Source organism: Vulpes vulpes, chromosome 14 (genome assembly GCF_048418805.1).
Source record: "Vulpes vulpes isolate BD-2025 chromosome 14, VulVul3, whole genome shotgun sequence".
In the NCBI taxonomy this organism is placed as follows: Eukaryota; Metazoa; Chordata; class Mammalia; order Carnivora; family Canidae; genus Vulpes; species Vulpes vulpes.
This window is the reverse complement of record NC_132793.1, coordinates 85,446,530-85,466,037: the sequence shown is the minus strand read 5'-3', so window position 1 is coordinate 85,466,037 and position 19,508 is coordinate 85,446,530. Positions and strand designations below refer to the sequence as shown.

The window sequence follows — 19,508 nt, the reverse complement described above, 5'->3', positions numbered from 1 at the left end:
GAAGGAATGCTCTAGCTACACACACCTAGGATATCCAGCTTTGGACCACTTCTCTCATTTTAATTTTTTAAAAAGATTTTTATTTATTTATTCATGAAAGACAGAAAAAGAGAGACAGGGACCTAGGCAGAGGGAGAAGCAGGCTCCCTGTGGGGAGCCCAATGCAGGACTCAATCCCAGGACCCCAGGATCACAACCTTGAGCTGAAGGCAGATGCTCAACCACTGAGCCACCCAGGCACCCTTCTAATTTTAATTAAGAGTGATTATTCTGGAGCTCACCTCAGTTTCTCATGTGTTTAAGTCCTGGGTGAGTGATGGCAATGGGCCAGTCTCCAGGCAGAGTCCCCTTTAGTTCTTCTGACCTCTGCCCTACCACTTCCAATTTCATCTTGTCCATTCTGCTGAATGCTCCACAGGCAACTGTGGGTTTGTTGTGAGCAGATCCCATGACCAGTTAGTGGGCTAATATGAGAATTTTATTAAATACATTCTTCTCTCAGTTGCCTCCATCCCCTCCCCTATTTCTTGGGTGTACTCTTTGGGGAATTATTACAACTATCCAGTCAGCAGCTGCAGTCCCCACTTGTGGGAAAGTTTTCATATGCCAGATGTAAATGTTAATAGAATAACCTGTCAATATGACTGGTACATTATTGGGAGTTACCGCTCTGTGTGAGCTCAACCAAGAAAGGACACCATATGCAAAATTCTAAACCATAGATACTTCAAATCTAAGGAGCCCAGGACTGCCAAAGAGGGTTATATTTCCCCATAAACAACTCTAAGTGCTTGAGTTCTCAAATAATCAACTCAACTGGTAAATACACATGCATCTTAAAATATGTGGACAACTTCCATATACATATTTTGGAGAAAATAATTTAACTTAGTTGCCACTTATTTTCCTTAATTTTGTGAATTCCACAAGGATTCTGAAGGATTATACCAGGGACATGTGAGATGTTAATTTCCAGTAAAGATTCTTCCTAAATGCAATGTGGCTGTTTGAGTTTTTTTTTTTCTATGGATTACAACAATAAGGCCTGGGTACACTGAAAGAATATTTTGGTAGAGGTGCAAGACCTATGATTCATGGTTATTTTAAAAGCGTGAGAGTTGCTTTGTCTTTAAGAATGGAATGGACACTTTATACACAACTCATGTATTTGGCCTACCACTCAAAAATCTTTTTAACTAACTTTTAATTTTTGATGTGGCCAGATAGTGTTTGGCATCTGATTGTTAGCTATTAGTTCTATCTTTTGAATAGTTTTTGTGGTCTATTGAAGTATTATTTTATTTGAAAAGTTAATTAGCCACATCATAAAATGGGTTACTAAAACATCCCTTTGGTGATTAGTTAAAACTCTTTTGAGTGCATATAGCAACACAAAATGCTGTTATACTCTAGAAGGACAGCGGAATGAAGATAAATTGTAGGTGACCTGGCTTTGCAGAAAGAACCTGAAATTGAGTGGCACAATTGGATTCAACTGGTGGTTCTGCTATGTTCTGAATGTTTAACTTCAGGAAGTTTTCTTGGCTTCAGCTTTCTTGCCTATAAAACGGGAAGTCTAACATTCTTCTAATTCATTGTGTGGATTAAATTAAACATCATATTTAAAGAGCCTAGCATCTGGCATATAACAATGCAACATAAATGCTAACTACTATTGTCAATGTTATTGGCTTTGATTTTAAGAACTTCTAATTTAATGAGAAAATGAGGATGTGATTAATTATAAAATAGACAATATCAAATATATGTTATAATAGAAGTCTACAAAGGTTTGAGGAATGGCAAGCAATGACCAATTAATTCCAACTCTTCCTCGAAACTTCTTTCTCCAGATAGCTACATGGTTATTCTCTCATGCCTCAAGTCTATGCTCAGATCCCATTTTTACTAATGAGTCCTTGTTTGGCAACCCTAAGTAAAAATTGTACCCACATCTATACCCCCTTCCTCCTCCCTTTGGTATAGTTTTCTCCATGGCACTTACTAGTGAAATATTATATAACTTATTTATGCTATTTATTGTCTTTCTCCATGAAGATGAAGATTTTCATCTGGTTGCTCACTGCTGTATGCCAGCAGCCAGAACATCCCACTGAGGGACTGGGATGAACTGGGCATTAGAAGGACACCAGTGAGCAAAACCTGCTGTGGTCCCTGCTGTTGTGGTGCTCATACATCAACTTGGAAGAGGAGTAGAATCTCAAGAGTGAGACAGAGGGTGTGCAGAGGAAGTGGGCAGCACATGAACTGAGCTTAAGATGAAGCACGGGGCTGGATGGGGTGTCTGGGGAAAAGGACGGGGAAGAACTACACTAGAGATGAGGCGGAAGGAATGGAAGAGAGGAAGGAATGGAAGAGAGCAAGGGCTAAAAGGAACTGAGTGCCATGTGGAGGAGTTCACTCCACAGGAAACAGGGGATGTCAAAGGATTTGGGGAAATGGAAATAGACAACCTGAACTTATTTCTGAAGGACCACTTTGCCAACGTGCAAAAGGCAGATGTGAAGGACGCAGACAGCCAGGTAAAGATGCACTCTTTCATCCTGATGCAGATCAGTGTGCATTTTCTCATCCTTCTGTCTCTCTATTCTGCTGTCCCTATCCTGTCTTTTTTTCAACCTATGTTATCTGTTCTTCTCACTGGCTGTCCTCTGCTCTACTATGATTCCCATCACTGTATGTTTTTTTTAAACTTTTTATTTTGAAATAAGTAATTAAAAACACTCACAAGATGTTAAAAAAAAAACAATACAGAGAGGGCTCATGCTCCACGCATGAGTTAAGTTTTTCTCTCTCTCTCCCCCAGCTTCTGCCATCATTGTGTGGTTTCATCCTTAGAAAGATCACAAGGAAAATATTTCATTCTTTGAAACACTGGCTTTGGAAAAATTTTGACCCAAATAACTCTCACTACTGAAAAAGCCCAACATACATATGTGACCATAGTCTCCCCACTGGTAAAGAGAGTGGACAGATTCTATCCTAGGTGGAATGGAGCAAGAACACTGTACCACATCTCTCCTGCTGAAAGCAGCAGGACACCAGGACAGAATACATGGGACAGCTACTGGGGACTCAGAGGAGTACATGAGAGCAGGCAGCCTGAGGAAGAAGATCATAATTCAAAGTACCCCAGAACTGGTAGTGAGTTGATCACTTTTTCTTCCAGTCTCCCCTATGTGGTGAGCTCAGTGTAGCTCCAAACCCAGAAGTGGGCATTAGCTCCAGGAAAAGCCTCTAGCTCTGGCCCCAGACACAGAAAAGAGGTCTCTAATGTTCAGAGAGTTCATTTATCTCTTTTTCTATAAAAAATGTTCTCAGTTCTCTAGTGCCCCAGACCTAAAGCAATTTTGTGGCAGCAATAAGGGATGGCAGGAAATAAAAACTGGAAGACAGAGAAATCTTCTTCTTCAGTCACAAGAGTTATGATCCTCAGAGGTAAACCCCATGACCTTTTTCTCTTTTTTGGACTTTGATTGCTTATTTCAGACAAAAGCACAGTCAAATCAAGTGTGCAGGAATGTGGGGATAAAGCCCAGGGACCCAGAACTATTGAGGAGATTACAATGAAGCAGGAGTTGAGACAGCAATCCCTTAAAGTTGTTTATAAACTCTTGGGCTTACCCCTGAGCTGTACATGTATGAATCTGACTTTACACAGATTCCAGAGGCTTTGAGTAGTGAAATATGAGACAGACTACTGTCTGGGTCCCAGACTGGCCACTAGTGAGACAGATCCAAATTGAGTTGACCTTGGAACCACAATGCAGAAAAGTCTTGGGGAACTTGGAACTTCTGGTCTGAACCCAACTGGGACAGTTCTAAAACAAAAATACCATGTGCCATAAGTTTAAACAACAGCCATAGCCTCAGAATATAATCTCTAAATTGTCTAGGATACAATCCAAATTTATTCAGCATACAAAAATCAAACATCCCTGCCCCCCAACCAGATATCTTACTAGCAATATTGTGATGAAACTGATACTGGAATTATCTGAGAAAGACTTCAGAGCAGTTATTATAAATATTTTACAACAGAAGAGTATAGTCTTGAAAAATACAGAGTCTCAGCAAAGAAAAGGAAAAAAATAATCAAGTGGAAATGTTAGAAATAAAAAAAATTTCAGCAACAAAAATAATAAACTCACTGGATGGGTTCAGCAACAGAATAGGGGTGGCAGAGGAAGCCATAAGTAGTAAATTCATAAATAGATCAATAGAAATGATCTAATTAGAATAGATGATAAAAGATTGAGGAATAAAGTGAATAGAACTGTAACGATCACAGGGTACCTGGGTGGCAGAGTTGGTTAAGTGTCCGACTCTTGGTTTTAGCTCAGGTCGTAATCTCAGGGTTGTGAGATTGAGCCCCATGTCGGGGTCCATGCTCCATGCAGTCTGCTTAAGCTTTCTCTCTCCCTCTACCCCTCCCCCTCTTCTCTCTGTAAAAGAAATAAATCTTAAAAAAAAAGAAGAACTGTTGTGATTTGAGGACAACAATAAATTCTTAGACTCATACCATCTAAGTCCCAGAAGGAAAAGAGAAAAACATGGAGTAGAAAAGTCTTTAACTAATGGCTGACAGCTCAGTTTATTATCAGAAGGCAATCATATAATGTGTTTTACTGAGAGTTTAAAGAAGGAAAAAAAAATTGATCATATCAAGTGACATTTTCCGGAAAGGCATTTGAAAAACTTAATATATATTCATGATAAAACTCTCAGCAAACTAGAAACCGAAAGAACTTTCCTCCACCTTATAAAGAATATCTACAAAAACCTACTGCTATTCTATATAATGGTGAAAGACTGGGGGGCAGGGGGGGACTGCTTCTACCCTAAGAACAAGGCAAGGATGCTGTCTTTCACCACTACCATCCAACCTCCTATTGGAAGTCCTAGCTGGTGCAATAAGTCAAGAAAAATAAATAAAAGGCATATGCATTGGAAAGAAGAAATAAAACTATATCTATTCAGAGACAACATGACTATCTATGTAGAAAATCCAAAGGAGGGATCCCTGGGTGGCACAGCGAAGAAAGAAGAAATGCATTTCCATATGCATTGGAAGAAGAAATAAAACTATATCTATTCAGAGACAACATGACTATCTATGTAGAAAATCCAAAGGAGGGATCCCTGGGTGGCCCCTGTGTCTCTGCCTCTCTCTCTTTCTCTCTCTGTGACTATCATAAATTAAAAAAAAAGAAAATCCAAAGGAATACACACACACACGCATGTGTACCCATGTACGAGCATATACACATATATGTATACCTTAGAACAAATAATTGAGTTTAGCAAGATTGTAGGATATAAGGGCAGCACACAAAAATCAATTATATTTCTCAATGAACAACAATGAGAAATGAACAATTAGAAACTGAAATTTACATTAGGTTTTCAATAGCTCATAATACCCCTATATAGAAATCTACCACACATGTATACGATCTACGCTGCAAAATCCTGATGAAAGAATTTAAAGACGTCCTACAGAAGTGGAAAGTAAGGCTATACTGACTTCATGGATTATAAGGCAAAACACAGGATTGATTTACAGATTTAACATAATTCCAATCAAAATCCCAGCAGGAAATTTTATATAGACACATAAGCTGATCCTCAAATTTATATGGAAAGGCAAAGGAAATAGAATAGTTGAAACACTTTTCAAAAAGAAAAATAAGATTGGAAGAATCATGCTGATTCTAAGACTCACCACAAAGCTATACTAATCAAGGAGTACTGGCAGAGGAATAGACATATTGATCAATTGAACAGAATCAACATCAAGAAGTAGCTTCCCACAGATATATTTAGTTGGTTTTTGACAAATGCACAAAGGCAATTCAGTGGAGGAAGGATAATCTTTTCAACAAATGATGCTGAAACAATTTGACTCCCACATGTATACAAATGAACCTTGGCCCAGATCTTACATGTTATACAAATGTCTACTCAAAATGAGTCAGAGATCTAAAGTATAAAACTTTTAAGAGACCACCTAGGAGAAAATCTTCATCACCTGGGGTCATACAAAGGCTCTTAGATATGTCACCTGAAACATGATCCATGCAAGAAAAAATAATGATAAACTGGACTTCATCAAGATTAAATACTTTTCCTCTGCAAAGGGTACCAGCAAGAGGTTAAAAAGTCAAGCACAGATCAGAGAAGAATATTTGCAGATCATATCTCTGATAAATGATTTACCTTCAGAATATATAAAAAACTCATAATTCTACTATAAGATGTCAAATAACTCCATTTAGAAATAGGTAAAAGAATTGAATGAACATTTAACGAAAGAGAAGATACAGATGGAGAATAATAACAAAACATTTAACAGCATTAGTCAGTGTGGAAACGAAAACCAAAATGATGGAAAAATACCATTGCACGCCCATAAGAATGGAGAAAATAATAAAAAAAGAAAAGAAATACCAAGTGCTGGTGGGAATGTAGAGCACCTGGAACTCTCATACATTGCTGGTGGAAATGCAAAATGGTTCAGCCCTCAGGAAAACAGTTTGGCAGTTTCTTGTAATGCTAAATGTACAGTTACCAATATAAACCAGCAAATCCCACTCCTATGTGTACACACATGGAAAAAATTAAACTATGTTCACAAAAACCCCTGTTCACAAGTAAACATTTGAGTGCAGCTCTCATCATAACTGCCCCAAATTAGAAGCAACTGATATGCCCTTGCACAGGTAACTGGATAAACAAACTGTGGTCCATCTCTAATGATAAAAAAGCACAAACTCGGGCAGCCTGAGTGGCTCAGTGGTTTAGCGCCACCGTCAGCAAGGCCTGATCCTGGGGTTCCACATAGAGTCCCACATCAGGCTCCCTGAATGGAGCCTGCTTCTCCCTCTGCCTCTCTCTCTTGTTCTCTGTGTCTCTCATGAATAAATAAATAAAAAATTTTAAAAAATGCACAAACTGTTGACATGCACAATTTGAATGAGTCTCAAAATAATTATGCTAAGTGAACAGAAGTCAGTTTCAAATGGTTAGGTGCTGCATGACTCCATTTATATGACATTCTTGAAAGAGACAAAGCTAATGTGACAGGAGACAGAGTAGTGGCTGCCAGCAGACAGGGTGGGAGAGGGCCTGAGGATCAACAGGGCAGGAGGGTGGACTGGGATGGGGTGTGGGGATGAGATGGTTCTGTGTCTGAGAGTGGTAGTAATAACATAAATCTATGCATCATTCTTAGAACTATACACCCAAAGGTCAATTTTTTTTGGTATTTTCATTTAAAAAATAAAATTAAGGAAGAAAGGAGCTGACAAGTCTCATTGCTTCCTTAAGGCTATCTAGATATTCAGAGCAATGTCAGTGCCAGCCAGTTACAAAGACTGCAGAGACAAACAGGATCTTTGTCGATTGCTTTTGGAACCTCCGCTACATACATGTGGGTTACTCCACCAAGCATTTGACATCACGGTTTCTTTTTTTTTTTTTTTGAAAGATTTTATTTATTTATTCATGAGACACACACACACACACACAGAGAAAGAGAGAGAGAGAGAGAGAGAGAGAGAGAGAGAGAGAGAGGCAGAGACACAGGCAGAGGGAGAAGCAGGCTCCACGCAGGGAGCCCGATGTGGGACTCGATACCGGGACTCCAGGATCACAACCTGAGCCAAAGGCAGATGCTCAACCACTGAGCCACCCTGGCATCCCTCTTTTCCTTTTTTAAAAATTTTATTTATTTATTTATTCATGAGAGACACAGAGAGAGGCAGAGACATAGGCAGAGGGAGAAGCAGGCTTTCTTCAGAGAGCCTGATGCAGGATCTGATCCCAAGACCCCAGGATCATGACCTGAGCTAAAGGGAGACATTCAACCACTGAACCACCCAGGTGTCCTGAGCTGGTTCTTAATTTTCAATGGGATTTGAGTAGTAGTCACCTCTAGCATTCATACAAATGTGTAGTAATCCATATTGTTTCCTAACTGAATTACAGGATAATCATGACTTATAATACTTAATGAAGTATTAGTTAATTCCATAAACAGCAGTTTCTATATTTGAAGCCAAGAGAAATCATTTAAAAATTCTCTCACAGTTTTGTTTGTTCTGAGAAGTTATGATAGGCTCTTCCCACATCTTACTTTTACCCCACCACAGACACACAAACACACACACACACACACACGTACAAAAGATTTTAAAAATATGCAAAGTAAATCCATTTTAGATTCTGAGACACAAACTGTACATTTTCCATGTAACAAATGATATCTACACTTAAGGTTTAAGAAGGAATTCTGTCTTGTTGTGTATGAATTAGTACCATCTATTTACTGGCTACTAGGTGGTTTTTCTTTGATGAAACCTTTGACCTAAAGTATTTTTGACTCAGCCAAGACAGAGATAAGAAATACCTAGGTGTCGAATAACAAAAATCATTTCATCATCAACACCTTTTTTCCCCCCTTTACTTTTAATAAGTCCAGTACCACCACTGTCAGGTAACAAAAATCTTCTTCTCTTTTGCCACCAGTTGGAAAGTAGCTATGCTCAGGAGCATGGCGTAAGGATGACAAGGCCAGCTTACCTTCCAGCAGGTCTCTGGCCAGACCAGGTTCTGCCCCTGTGGACCGAACAAAGTCTGACAGGACTGCGTCCATATCAAGAGTCATAGGATCATGTAGAAGGGCTGCCCAACACTCAGCTGAGGTGGGGTTTGGAAGCAGGCTAGAAACCATCCATCTGCAAGAAAGAAAAGAGAAGCCATGGTGCTATAAGAGGGGATGTAAATGGCAAAAATGCACATGAGTGAAAACACATGCAAAGAATGGAAAGATGAAACCACTTCTGCCTGTTTGGGACAACTGCTGTGCTCTTTATGTAAGACATGCAATAAAAATCAAACCCAAGTATCATCCCTCTGAGCGTGCCATATGAGACAAGGGCACATTACTAACTCCAGTGCTTCTGACCTTACATTTTGTCACTTCCAATGACAGCTGATTGAAAAGTAGATATATCAGCAATTGCACTACTAAGTATTTATCCCAAAGGATACAAACATAGTGATTCCAAGGGGCACCTGCACCCTAATGTTTATAGTAGCAATGTCCACAATAGTCAAAATTGGAAAGAACCCAGATATTCCTTGACAGATGAATGGAGAAAGAAAAAGCACACACACACACACACACACACACACACACACTGAAATATTACTCAGCCATCAAAAGAACAAAATCTTGCCATTTGCAATGACATGGATGGAACTAGAGGGTATTATGCTAAGCAAAATAAATTAGTTAGGGAAAGACAAATACCATATGATTTCACTCATGTGTGGAATTTAAGAAACCAAACAGTTGAACATAGGGGAAGGGAAGGAAAAATAAAACAAGATGAAATCAGAGAGGGAGACAAACCATAACAGATCCTTAACTCTAGGAAACAAACTAAGTTGCTGGAGGGGAGGTCTGGGGCAGTGGGGGATGGGGTAACTAAGTGATGGGCATTAAGGAGGGCACTTGATGGAATGAGACTGAATGTTGTGATGAATCACTGATGAATCACTAAATTCTGCCTTTGAAACTAACAATGTAGTATAGGTTAATTAAATTGAATTAAAATAAAAATTTTTTAAAAAGAAGATAGACTGGATAGTTTAAAAAATCAAACACCTACGTACACATTGATTAATTTGGAGTTACTAGATTCCCAATCCTCTTTCAAGTTATCCAAACATGTAACATCTCCACAATTAATTGCATTGCCCACCATATCCCAATTATGGCTTTATTAATGAGCCAACACACACCCTCGGTTCTCACCCACCACTTGGCTCTTAGGAAAGAGTCCATGCAATCTAGAGTCAACTGAAGTACCAAACCTACTGAAATGACTGCTAAGCTATCTGTAATATCTCCAAGAATCGTTGTAGTCACAGTAACAATCCAACACAATTCATAAAGATGCTAGATTTCCCAGGCAGGGTAGTCCTGGTTAGAAAGATACAACAAGCATCCTGCAACTTGACCACAAAATGCACTAGCCAATTTTGCTGGAGGAAAGCAACTAGCACCTGGCCTGTGAGGCTCACATTGGAGAACCAGTGCTAGGCCACCGGTGGATACCTGGCCATAGCTGACGAAGTATAAATGCATTCCTGTGTTTTGCATACATAAGAGATGGGCAAATTATGGCCCATGAGCCAAATGGGATCTACCATCTGTTTTTGTAAATAAAATGGCACTGGAACACAGTCACATTCATTCATTCACATGTTGTCTCTGGTTGCTTTTGCACATGGCTGAGTTGAGCCATTAAAACAGAGACCATAAGGCCCACAAAACTAAAAACATTTACTAGCTGGAGCATTACAGAAAGTTTGCTGAGCCCACTACAAATTTTATACTGATATAAAAGCCCATGGAAAATTTTATACTGGTATAAAGTAAGCATATAATTAAGTATGTAATTAACTTTACCTGCTGTGGGGTGAGTTCAAGTCCCATGCTATTGATGAGTGTCCTTTTTCCTTCTTCCTAGATAACCACTCGCATGCTCTGCTCGTGGGACAGAGGCTCTGACAACTGCTGCTGCTTTAGCACCAGGCACACTGTCCTAATCTGAGCCCCAAACCTGCCCCTCTGACCTGTGACATGCTGTCTAACCTCTCTGAGACCCTCTGTCTGTTTGTTAAGACTGGTGGAAATAAGCTGATCTACAGTTCAAGATTGTGAGGATGGGGGATCAAGCAGGGAGGTGTGTGACCTCACAGATGTTCATGTTTTTACACCATCTTGCTCATGGCTCTTACTTGGGCGGAATTTTTGGTTGGTGTTGCTACAAAGTAAGAAAACTATGTGACCTGATGTATATGGTACCAATTAGGAGATCGCCTTCTTCCTTCTCTCTGTGTACTGGAGCCTTGACTGGGAGGCTTCTTCTTTTGTCACTTCCACCTAGAGAACAAATCAGAGAATAAGAGCACGTTATTCTCCTTACTTGTAGACAGAAGCTGAAGGCTTTGCCTCTTGTCACATGAAGCTGCATCTGAGGCATGGCCAACTGTTTGTGGCATGCTGCCCTCCTGGGCCCTACAGGCACCTGCCAGCCAGCTGACCATCAGATCCCTGCATCCAGGGGACTCCTGCAAGGGAGAGGGTATTTCAACTTTTCTCATTTTAGCAAGTATCTATATTTCAATGAGTATTCCTTTCACAATACAGAGCTTTTTAAATTTATTTTTTAAAAAATATTTATATATTTGAGAAAGAGAGACCAAGAGCACAGGGTGAGGGACAGAGGGAGAAGGAAAAAGAGAATCTTAAGCAGATTCCCTGCTGAGCATGGAGCCTGACATGGGGCTTGATCTCATGACCTGAGCCGAAATCAAGAGTCATACACTTAATTGACTAAGCTACCCAGGTACCCCTGCAGAGCTCTTTTAAATCTTACTAACTCCATACTAATATATTCAACCTTAGCTATTTTTTTAAACTGTGAAAACATAAACCTAACATGAAATTTACCATTTTAACTTTTCAGGTTAAAAGGGGATCATGAGCCCCTTTTCAGGTCAGTGGCATTAGCATTCACACTGTTGTACAAACATCGCCATTATTACTTCTAGAACTTTTTCATCTTCTCCAGCCAAAGCTCTGTCCTCATTAAACACTAACTCCCATTTCTCTTCTAACCCCAGCACTTTGCAACTATCATTCTACTTTGTTTCTGAATTTGGACAGTCTAGGTATGTTGTAAAAGCAATCATATGATATTTGTCCTTTGTGACTGGTTTATTTCGCTCAAGCATAATGGCCTCAAGGTCCATCTGTGTTTAGCAGGTGTTAGAATTTCTTCTCCTTTTAAGCCTGGTCTTGGTCCATGTGTACTGCTGTAACACCAAACCACAGACCTAGCAGCTTAAATTGTAGACATTAATTTCTCACAGTCTGGAGGCTGGGAAGTCTGAGATCAAGGTGTTTGCAGAGCTGGTGTCCAGTAAGGGCCCACTCCCTGGCTTGCAGATTGCCAACTTGTTGCTGTGTCCTCACATAACTGAGAGAATGAGCTCTAGTCTCTTTTTCCTTCTTAGAAGGACACTAAACCTTCATGGGGGATCCATATTCATGACCTCATCTAGATCTGATCTAGACCTAATTACCTCCTGAAGGCTCTACATCCTAATATACCACACTGGGGGGTAGGCCTTCAACATATGAATTTTGGGGGTATACATGGATGCAGTTCACAACAAGGCTGAGTAATATTCCATTGCATGGATATACCACATTTTGTTTATCCATTCATCTGTACTGGATGCCTGTATGCTTGTGTTTTTTCCACCTTTTAGTTATTGGGAGTAACTCCATCTAAATCATTTTTACACTTAGGTCGCCATGTTGTGACCATTTCAAGTTTTCCCCAGTGTTAGAGTACAGGTTAATGCCCATACCTCCTCTTCTGTACCTTGTTCTCCATGCAGAGATTAAAGAATACAGATTTTTTGGCTACATTCAAAAATACATTTTTGGGGCCACATTCAAATATAAATATTTGTGGGGCACCCGGGTGGCTCAGTGGTTGAGCATCTGCTTTCAACTCAGGTCATGACCCCAGCATCCTGGGATCGAGTCCCACATTAGGCTCCCTGCAGGGAGCTTGCTTCTCCCACCTCTGCTTATGTCTCTGCCCCTCCGTGTGTCTCTCATGAATAAGTAAATAAAATCTTAAAAAAAGTAAACATTTGCATGGCAAGAAGTTACTCTGCCTAGCCCCCTGAAGACTCCTTTTTAAAACCTAATACCCCCACTGCCACCAAGTTCTCATGGTCATGCAGTGTGGTGACATAGGAGGATGGGCCATGAGGATACGGGTTCCTGGCTACCTTGGCCATCCTCACCCTGCTCCCCATGCCACTTCTTCCAGCATACTTCTGGACCCCTCAACCAGCCTTTCATGAACCAATGCACCCACACTGCCTAGTTCTATTGATGTGAGGTTCAGGGGGGGCATGTCCTGCCTCATTCCTATACATTCAGGCCCTTGGACTCCTCTGAGAATCTCACATTGTGGTGTGTCAAGCTATTCTTGCTGACTTTGCCTTTGGAGAGGCAGTGCAGCAGGGAATAGAAGCTTGGCCCTGGAATCGGTCCCTTAGTGCCAAAGGGGCCCCATCACGATGGCCTATATGACCTCATGCACGCACTCAGTCCCCTCTCACACAATATGGTGCTTTGACTAGGTAAGGACTTTATCTGTTATAATGTCCTGGGATTTGAATGTCTCAAAAAACAGAGAGGAGCAGAGGTTTTCAATTGCTTTGTAAAAACTGATGGAAAATGACACTGAGAGATTCCTTCTCCTATTTTATTTCTATGTGTGTATATGTCTGCCACTCTTCTGCTTCCAAGCAGCCCTATGAAACAGGCTCACTGGGGGTGGAATGTCTCTGTGGTTTATGTGGCAGGTGGAGTAGCGTGCACACCGGAGGTGCAGCAATGTTCCCCTGAGGGCTTGGGAGACGGGTCTTAGCTGGCCCCGTGGGGGACAGTCAGTTGCCAGCTATGTTCCTGGGGCTGCCTGTGTGTTTTTAGTAGGGGCTGCTGCCTAGGCTCTGAGGACAAGTGGCAACTGTCTGAGAATTGGCAGAGTCACTACATAATCCTGAATACCAAATCACTGGGGAGGCATTTTCCTAAAAACCATTTTGTTGAACATCCTCTGTATTGAATAGGTATTTTTATTATTCCTTTTTATGTGTGAAGTGGATGGAGGTTCGGAGAAGGGAAGAGCTATGGGGGGCACTGCTGGGACATGCCTGGTCTCCACATGCGGTTCTCTTCCTCTTGCTCTGAGAGAGTGGTCTGTGACGCTTCCCCTTCCCTTCAGGGAGCAAGGCTGGGCTGACCATGAGCATGAGACCTCTTTAGCTTGGCCACATCCTAAGTGCCAGCTCTGACCCAGCTGAAGGTGGATGCATAACAAACAATGGAAATGATAAGGCAGGGTTTACAGGAGAGTAAGTGGCTTGCAATATCTGTGAAAGAGTTCTGTAAACAATTATAGGCTATTCAGATGTTTGAGATCCTCTTGTTACTGCAAGTCAGAGCCAGAACCACTGAAACAATGGTTCTCAAAGTGTGTTCCTCAGACCACCAGCAGCAGCAACTTCCCCTGGGAACCATCTAGAAATGCCCTTTCCCAGGCCCCACCCTAGACCTGCTGAATCAGAATGTCTATGCATATCCTTCAGGAGATTCTTTTTCATTTATTCATTTAATTTTTTCATTTATTAATTTAATTTTTTCATTTATTCATTTCATTTTTTCATTTATTCAGTTATTTTTATTATTTATATTAACATGAATGCATGTATATTTATTTTATACTTTGAGTTATTATTCAATACTATGGTATTCATTTTGTTGCTTAAATTATTCCAGCTTTAGCCATGGGAAGCTCTTCCAGGCTGCTTCCTATCTCCCTTTGATAAGATCCCATCCTATTTTTTTTTTTATTGGAGTTCAATTTGCCAACATATAGCATTACACCCAGTGCTCATCCCGCCAGGTGTCCCCCTCAGTGCCCATCACCCAGTCACCCCAACAACCTGCCCACCTCCCTTTCCACTAGCCCTTGTTCATTTCCCAGAGTTAGGTGTCTCTCATGTTTTGTCACCCTCACTGATATTTTCACTCATTTTCTCTCCTTTCCCTTTATTACCTTTCACTAATTTTTATATTCCCCAAATGAATGAGACCATATAATGATTGTCCTTCTCCGATTGACTTATTGACTCAGCATAATACCCTCCAGGTCCATCCACGTCGAAGCAAATGGTAGGTATTTGTCATTTCTAATGGCTGAGTAATATTCCATTGTATACACAGACCACATCTTCTTTATCCATTCATCTTTTGATGGACACTGAGGCTCCTTTCACAGTCTGGCTTTTGTGGACATTGCTGCTATAAACATTGGGGTGCAGGTGTTCTGGCGTTTCATTGCATCTGTATCTTTGAGGTAAATCCCCAGCAGTGCAATTGCTGGGTTGTAGGGCAGATCTATTTTTAACTAGTTGAGGAACCTCTACACAATTTTCCAGAGTGGCTGCACCAGTTCACATTCCCACCAACAGTGCAGGAGGGTTCCCCTTTCTGCACATCCTCTCCAACATTTGTTGTTTACCGTCTTGTTAATTTTCCCCATTCTCACTGGTGTGAGGTGGTATCTCATTGTGGTTTGGATTTGTATTTCCCTGATGGCAAGTGATGCGGAGCATTTTCTCATGTGCGTGTTGGCCATGTCTATGTCTTCCTCTGTGAGATTTCTGTTCATGTCTTTTGCCCATTTCATGATTAGATTGTTTGTTTCTTTGGTGTTGAGTTTAATAAGTTCTTTATAGATTTTGGAAACTAGCCCTTTATCTGATACGTCATTTGCAAATATCTTCTCCCATTCTGTACGTTGTCTTTTAGTTTTGTTGAATGTTTCTTTTGCTGTGCAGAAGCTTTTTATCTTGATGAAGTCCCAATAATTCATTTTTGCTTTTGTTTCCCTTGCCTTCATGGATGTATCTTGCAAGAAGTTGCTGTGACCAAGTTCAAAGGGTGTTGCCTGTGTTCTCCTCTAGGATTTTGATGGATTATTTTCGCACATTTAGATCTTTCATCCATTTTGAGTTTATCTTTGTGTCTGGTGTAAGAGAATGGTCTAGTTTCATTCTTCTGCATGTGGATGTCCAATTTTCCCAGCACCATTTATTGAAGAGACTGTCTTTCTTCCAGTGGATAGTCTTTCCTGCTTTGTCAAATATTAGTTGGCCATAGAGTTGAGGGCCCATTTCTGGGTTCTCTATTTTGTTCCATTGATCTATGTGTCTGTTTTTGTGCCAGTACCACACTGTCTTGATGATCACAGCTTTGTAGTACAACCTGAAATCTGGCATTGTGATGCCCCTGGCTCTGGTTTTCTTTTTCAATATTCCCCTGGCTATTCGGGGTCTTTTCTGATTCCACACAAATCTTAAGATGATTTGTTCCAACTCTCTGAAGAAAGTCCATGGTATTTTGATAGGGATTGCATTGAACGTGTAAATTGCCCTAGGTAACACTGACATTTTCACAATATTAATTCTGCCAATCCATGAACATGGAATATTTTTCCATCTCTTTGTGTCTTCCTCAATTTCTTTCAGAAGTGTTCTGTAGTTTTTAGGGAATAGATCCTTTACCTCCTTGGTTAGGTTTATTCCTAGGTATCTTATGCTTTTGGGTGCAATTGTAAATGGGATTGACTCCTTAATTTCTCTTTCTTCAGTCTCATTGTTAGTGTATAGAAATGCCACTGACTTCTGGGCATTGGTTTTGTATCCTGCCACACTGCTGAATTGCTGTATGAGTTCTAGCAATCTTGAGGTGGAGTCTTTTGGGTTTTCTATGTAGAGTATCATGTCATCTGCGAAGAGGGACAGTTTGACTTCTTCTTTGCCAATCTGAATGCTTTTTTTTTTTCCTTTTTGTTGCCTGATTGCTGAGGCTAGGACTTCTAATACTATGTTGAATGGCAGTGGTGAGAGTGGACATCTCTGTCGTGTTCCTGATCTTAGGGGAAAGGCTCCCAGTGCTTCCCCATTGAGAATGATATTTGCTGTGGGCTTTTTGTAGATGGCTTTTAAGATGCTGAGGAATGTTCCCCGTATCCCTAGACTCTGAAGAGTTTTGATCAGGAATGAATTCTGTATTTTGTCAAATGCTTTCTCTGCATCTATTGAGAGGATGATATGGTTCTTGTTTTTTCTCTTGTTGATATGCTCTATCATATTGATTGATTCACGAGTGCTGAACCAGCCTTGCATCCCAGGGATAAACCCCACGTGGTCATGATGAATAATCTTCTTAATGTACTGTTGGATCCTATTAGCAATAACTTGTTGAGAATTTTTGCATCAGTGTTCATCAGGGATATTGGTCTATAATTCTCCTTTTTCGTTGGGTCTTAGTCTGGTTTTGGAATTAAGGTGATGCTGGCCTCATAGAACAAGTTTGGAAGTAATCTTTCCAAACAGCTTTAGTAGAATAGGCACGGTTTCTTCTTTAAACGTTTGATAGAATTCCCCTGGGAAGCCATCTGGCCCTGGACTTTTGTATCTTGGGAGGTTTTTGATGACTGCTTCAATTTCCTCCCTGCTTATTGGCCTGTTCAGGTTTTCTATTTCTTCCTGATCCAGTTTTGGTAGTTTGTGGTTTTCCAGGAATGCGTCCATTTATTCTAGATTGCCTAGTTTATTGGCATATAGCTGCTCATAGTAAGTTTTTAAAATCGTTTGTATTCCTTGGTATTGGTGGTGATCTCTCCTTTCTCATTCATGATTTTATTAACTTGAGTCTTTTCTCTCTTCCTTTTAATAAGACTGGCTAATGGCTTATCTATCTTATTAATTCTTTCAAAGAACTAACTCCTGGTTTTGTTGATCTGTTCCACAGTTCTTCTGCTCTCTATTTCATTGAGTTCTGCTCGAATCTTCATTAACTCTCTTCTTCTGCTGGGTGAAGGTTTTATTTGCTGTTCTTTCTCCATTTCCTTTAGGTGCAAGGTTAGCTTTTGTACTTGAGTTTTTTCCAGTTTTTGGATGGATGCGTGTATTGCAATGTATTTTCCTCCTCAGAACTGCTTTTGCTGTATCCCAAAGATTTTGAACGGCTGTATCTTCATTCTCATTAGTTTCCATGAATCTTTTTAATTCTTCCCTAATTTCCTGGTTGACCCTTTCATATTTTAGCAGGATAGTCTTTAACCTCCACGTGTTTGAAATCCTTCCAAACTTCTTCCTGTGGTTTTGTTCTGGTTTCAAAGCATTATGTTCTGAAAATACGTAGGGGACAATCCCAATCTTTTGGTATCACTTAAGACCTGATTTGTGACCCAGTATGTGGTCTATTCTGTAGAAAGTTCCATGTACACTTGATAAGAATGTGTATTCAATTGCGTTTGTATGTAAAGTTCTGTAAATATCTGTCATCCAGTCTTTCTCAGTGATCTTCAATTTGGCTTTGCAAAGAGTGTAAGGGTCCTTCATAATTAGATGATGAGGCCTGTCCTCCATTTCTAGATCAAACAGCTGCCTGCTGAGAGAGAATGAGGTGAGCCAATTGGAGTTGAAGGGTTTGATGAAAGGCTGTTAGTGTGATCTGGAGAATAGATCGCAAGTGCTTTCCCCAGAGCATCTCCAGTCTGGGAGCTGCCTGCTGCCCTGCTTCCTCTATTTGCCATTATACTGTCTGTCCCACTGGCAGGAGGTGTTTAGGAAGAGGTGCTGTAATGGTTTGTGCCACTACGGTGGAAAGTGGACATCGGAGGAAGACTGGAATTGATGTCTGCTGAGGAGTGTGATGGATAGCTCAAGCGTTCATGTGGATGCAGGCTACAGTAGCTGCTAGACTGTGGACTATGAGAAGAACTGTCCAACATTCCTCTGTAGCCAGGCTGATCCATCCCACTGGAGGAGCTCCAAGGGTCACTGCTGTGATGGCCATCTTGCATGAAGAAGGAGCTAGGGAAAGTGCTGGCTGCTGGTTTTGAGGAAGGGTAGCCTGGCAAGTCCCTATTGTAGTCGACAGTGCTTGCTGATGGAGCATAAACCGCTTTCCCATTATAGTAGTACATCAAAGAGTTGCCGCCCATGCCCGGGATTGTGTATGAGCAGTACATGGTCTTGGAATCTTTTTTCTCCTCAGTCCCACTCTAACAACTTTTATTTCAAACTCACTGACCCTAAAAAATAAAATAAAATAAAAGAAAAAAAGAAAAACTCACTGACCCTTTTTTTCACAAGCCCTTCAGGGGATTCTGCGGTGGCTGAAGTCTCAGGACCACTGGTCTCAGAGATATGAATTCAGGTTGCTAATGACCATTTCTTTTTTTTTAATCAAGATTTTATTTATCTGTCAGAAAGAAGGAGAGAGGACAAGTAGGCAGAGCAGCAGGCAGAGTGAGAGGGAGACACAGACTCCCTGTTGAGCAGAGAGCCCAATGTGAGATGTGGGGCTGGATCCCAGGACTCTGGGATCATGACCTAAGCTGAAGGCAGACACTTAACAGACTGAACCACTCAGGCCCCAACTAAGGAGCATTTCTTTTCTTCTTCCTCTTTCTTTCTTTCTTTCTTTCTTTCTTTCTTTCTTTCTTTCTTTATTTCTTCTTTCTTTCTTTCTCTCTTTATTTTTTAAAGATTTTATTTATTTATTTATGAGAGATAGAGAGAGAGGCAGAGACATAGGCAGAGGGAGAAGTAGGCTCCTCACAGGGAGTCCGATGCGGCACTTAATCCTGAAGCTCCAGGATCATGCCTTGAACCAAAGATAGATGCTCAAACGTTGAGCCACCCAGGCATCCCCTGAGGAACATTTCTAAAAGAGGTAAAAATGACACAGCATCAGAACAAAAATGGTGACATTTTCCCCCCTTTATAATTATCTTCTCTTCTTT

At 40.7% G+C, this 19,508-nt stretch overlaps 1 protein-coding gene across 1 annotated transcript in view; it reads right to left on the bottom strand.

Moving 5' to 3' along the window:
• OTUD7A (OTU deubiquitinase 7A) overlaps nt 1-19,508 on the bottom strand; it is a 378,372-nt gene that overhangs the window by 153,212 nt on the left and 205,652 nt on the right. Inside the window, exons 3-4 of the mRNA XM_072737039.1 lie at nt 10,885-10,978; nt 8,605-8,759 (exon numbers count right to left, since the gene is read on the bottom strand). Coding sequence (XP_072593140.1) covers nt 8,605-8,755 — 151 coding nt within the window. The 5' untranslated portion in view covers nt 8,756-8,759; nt 10,885-10,978. The remainder of the gene's footprint in view (nt 1-8,604; nt 8,760-10,884; nt 10,979-19,508) is intronic.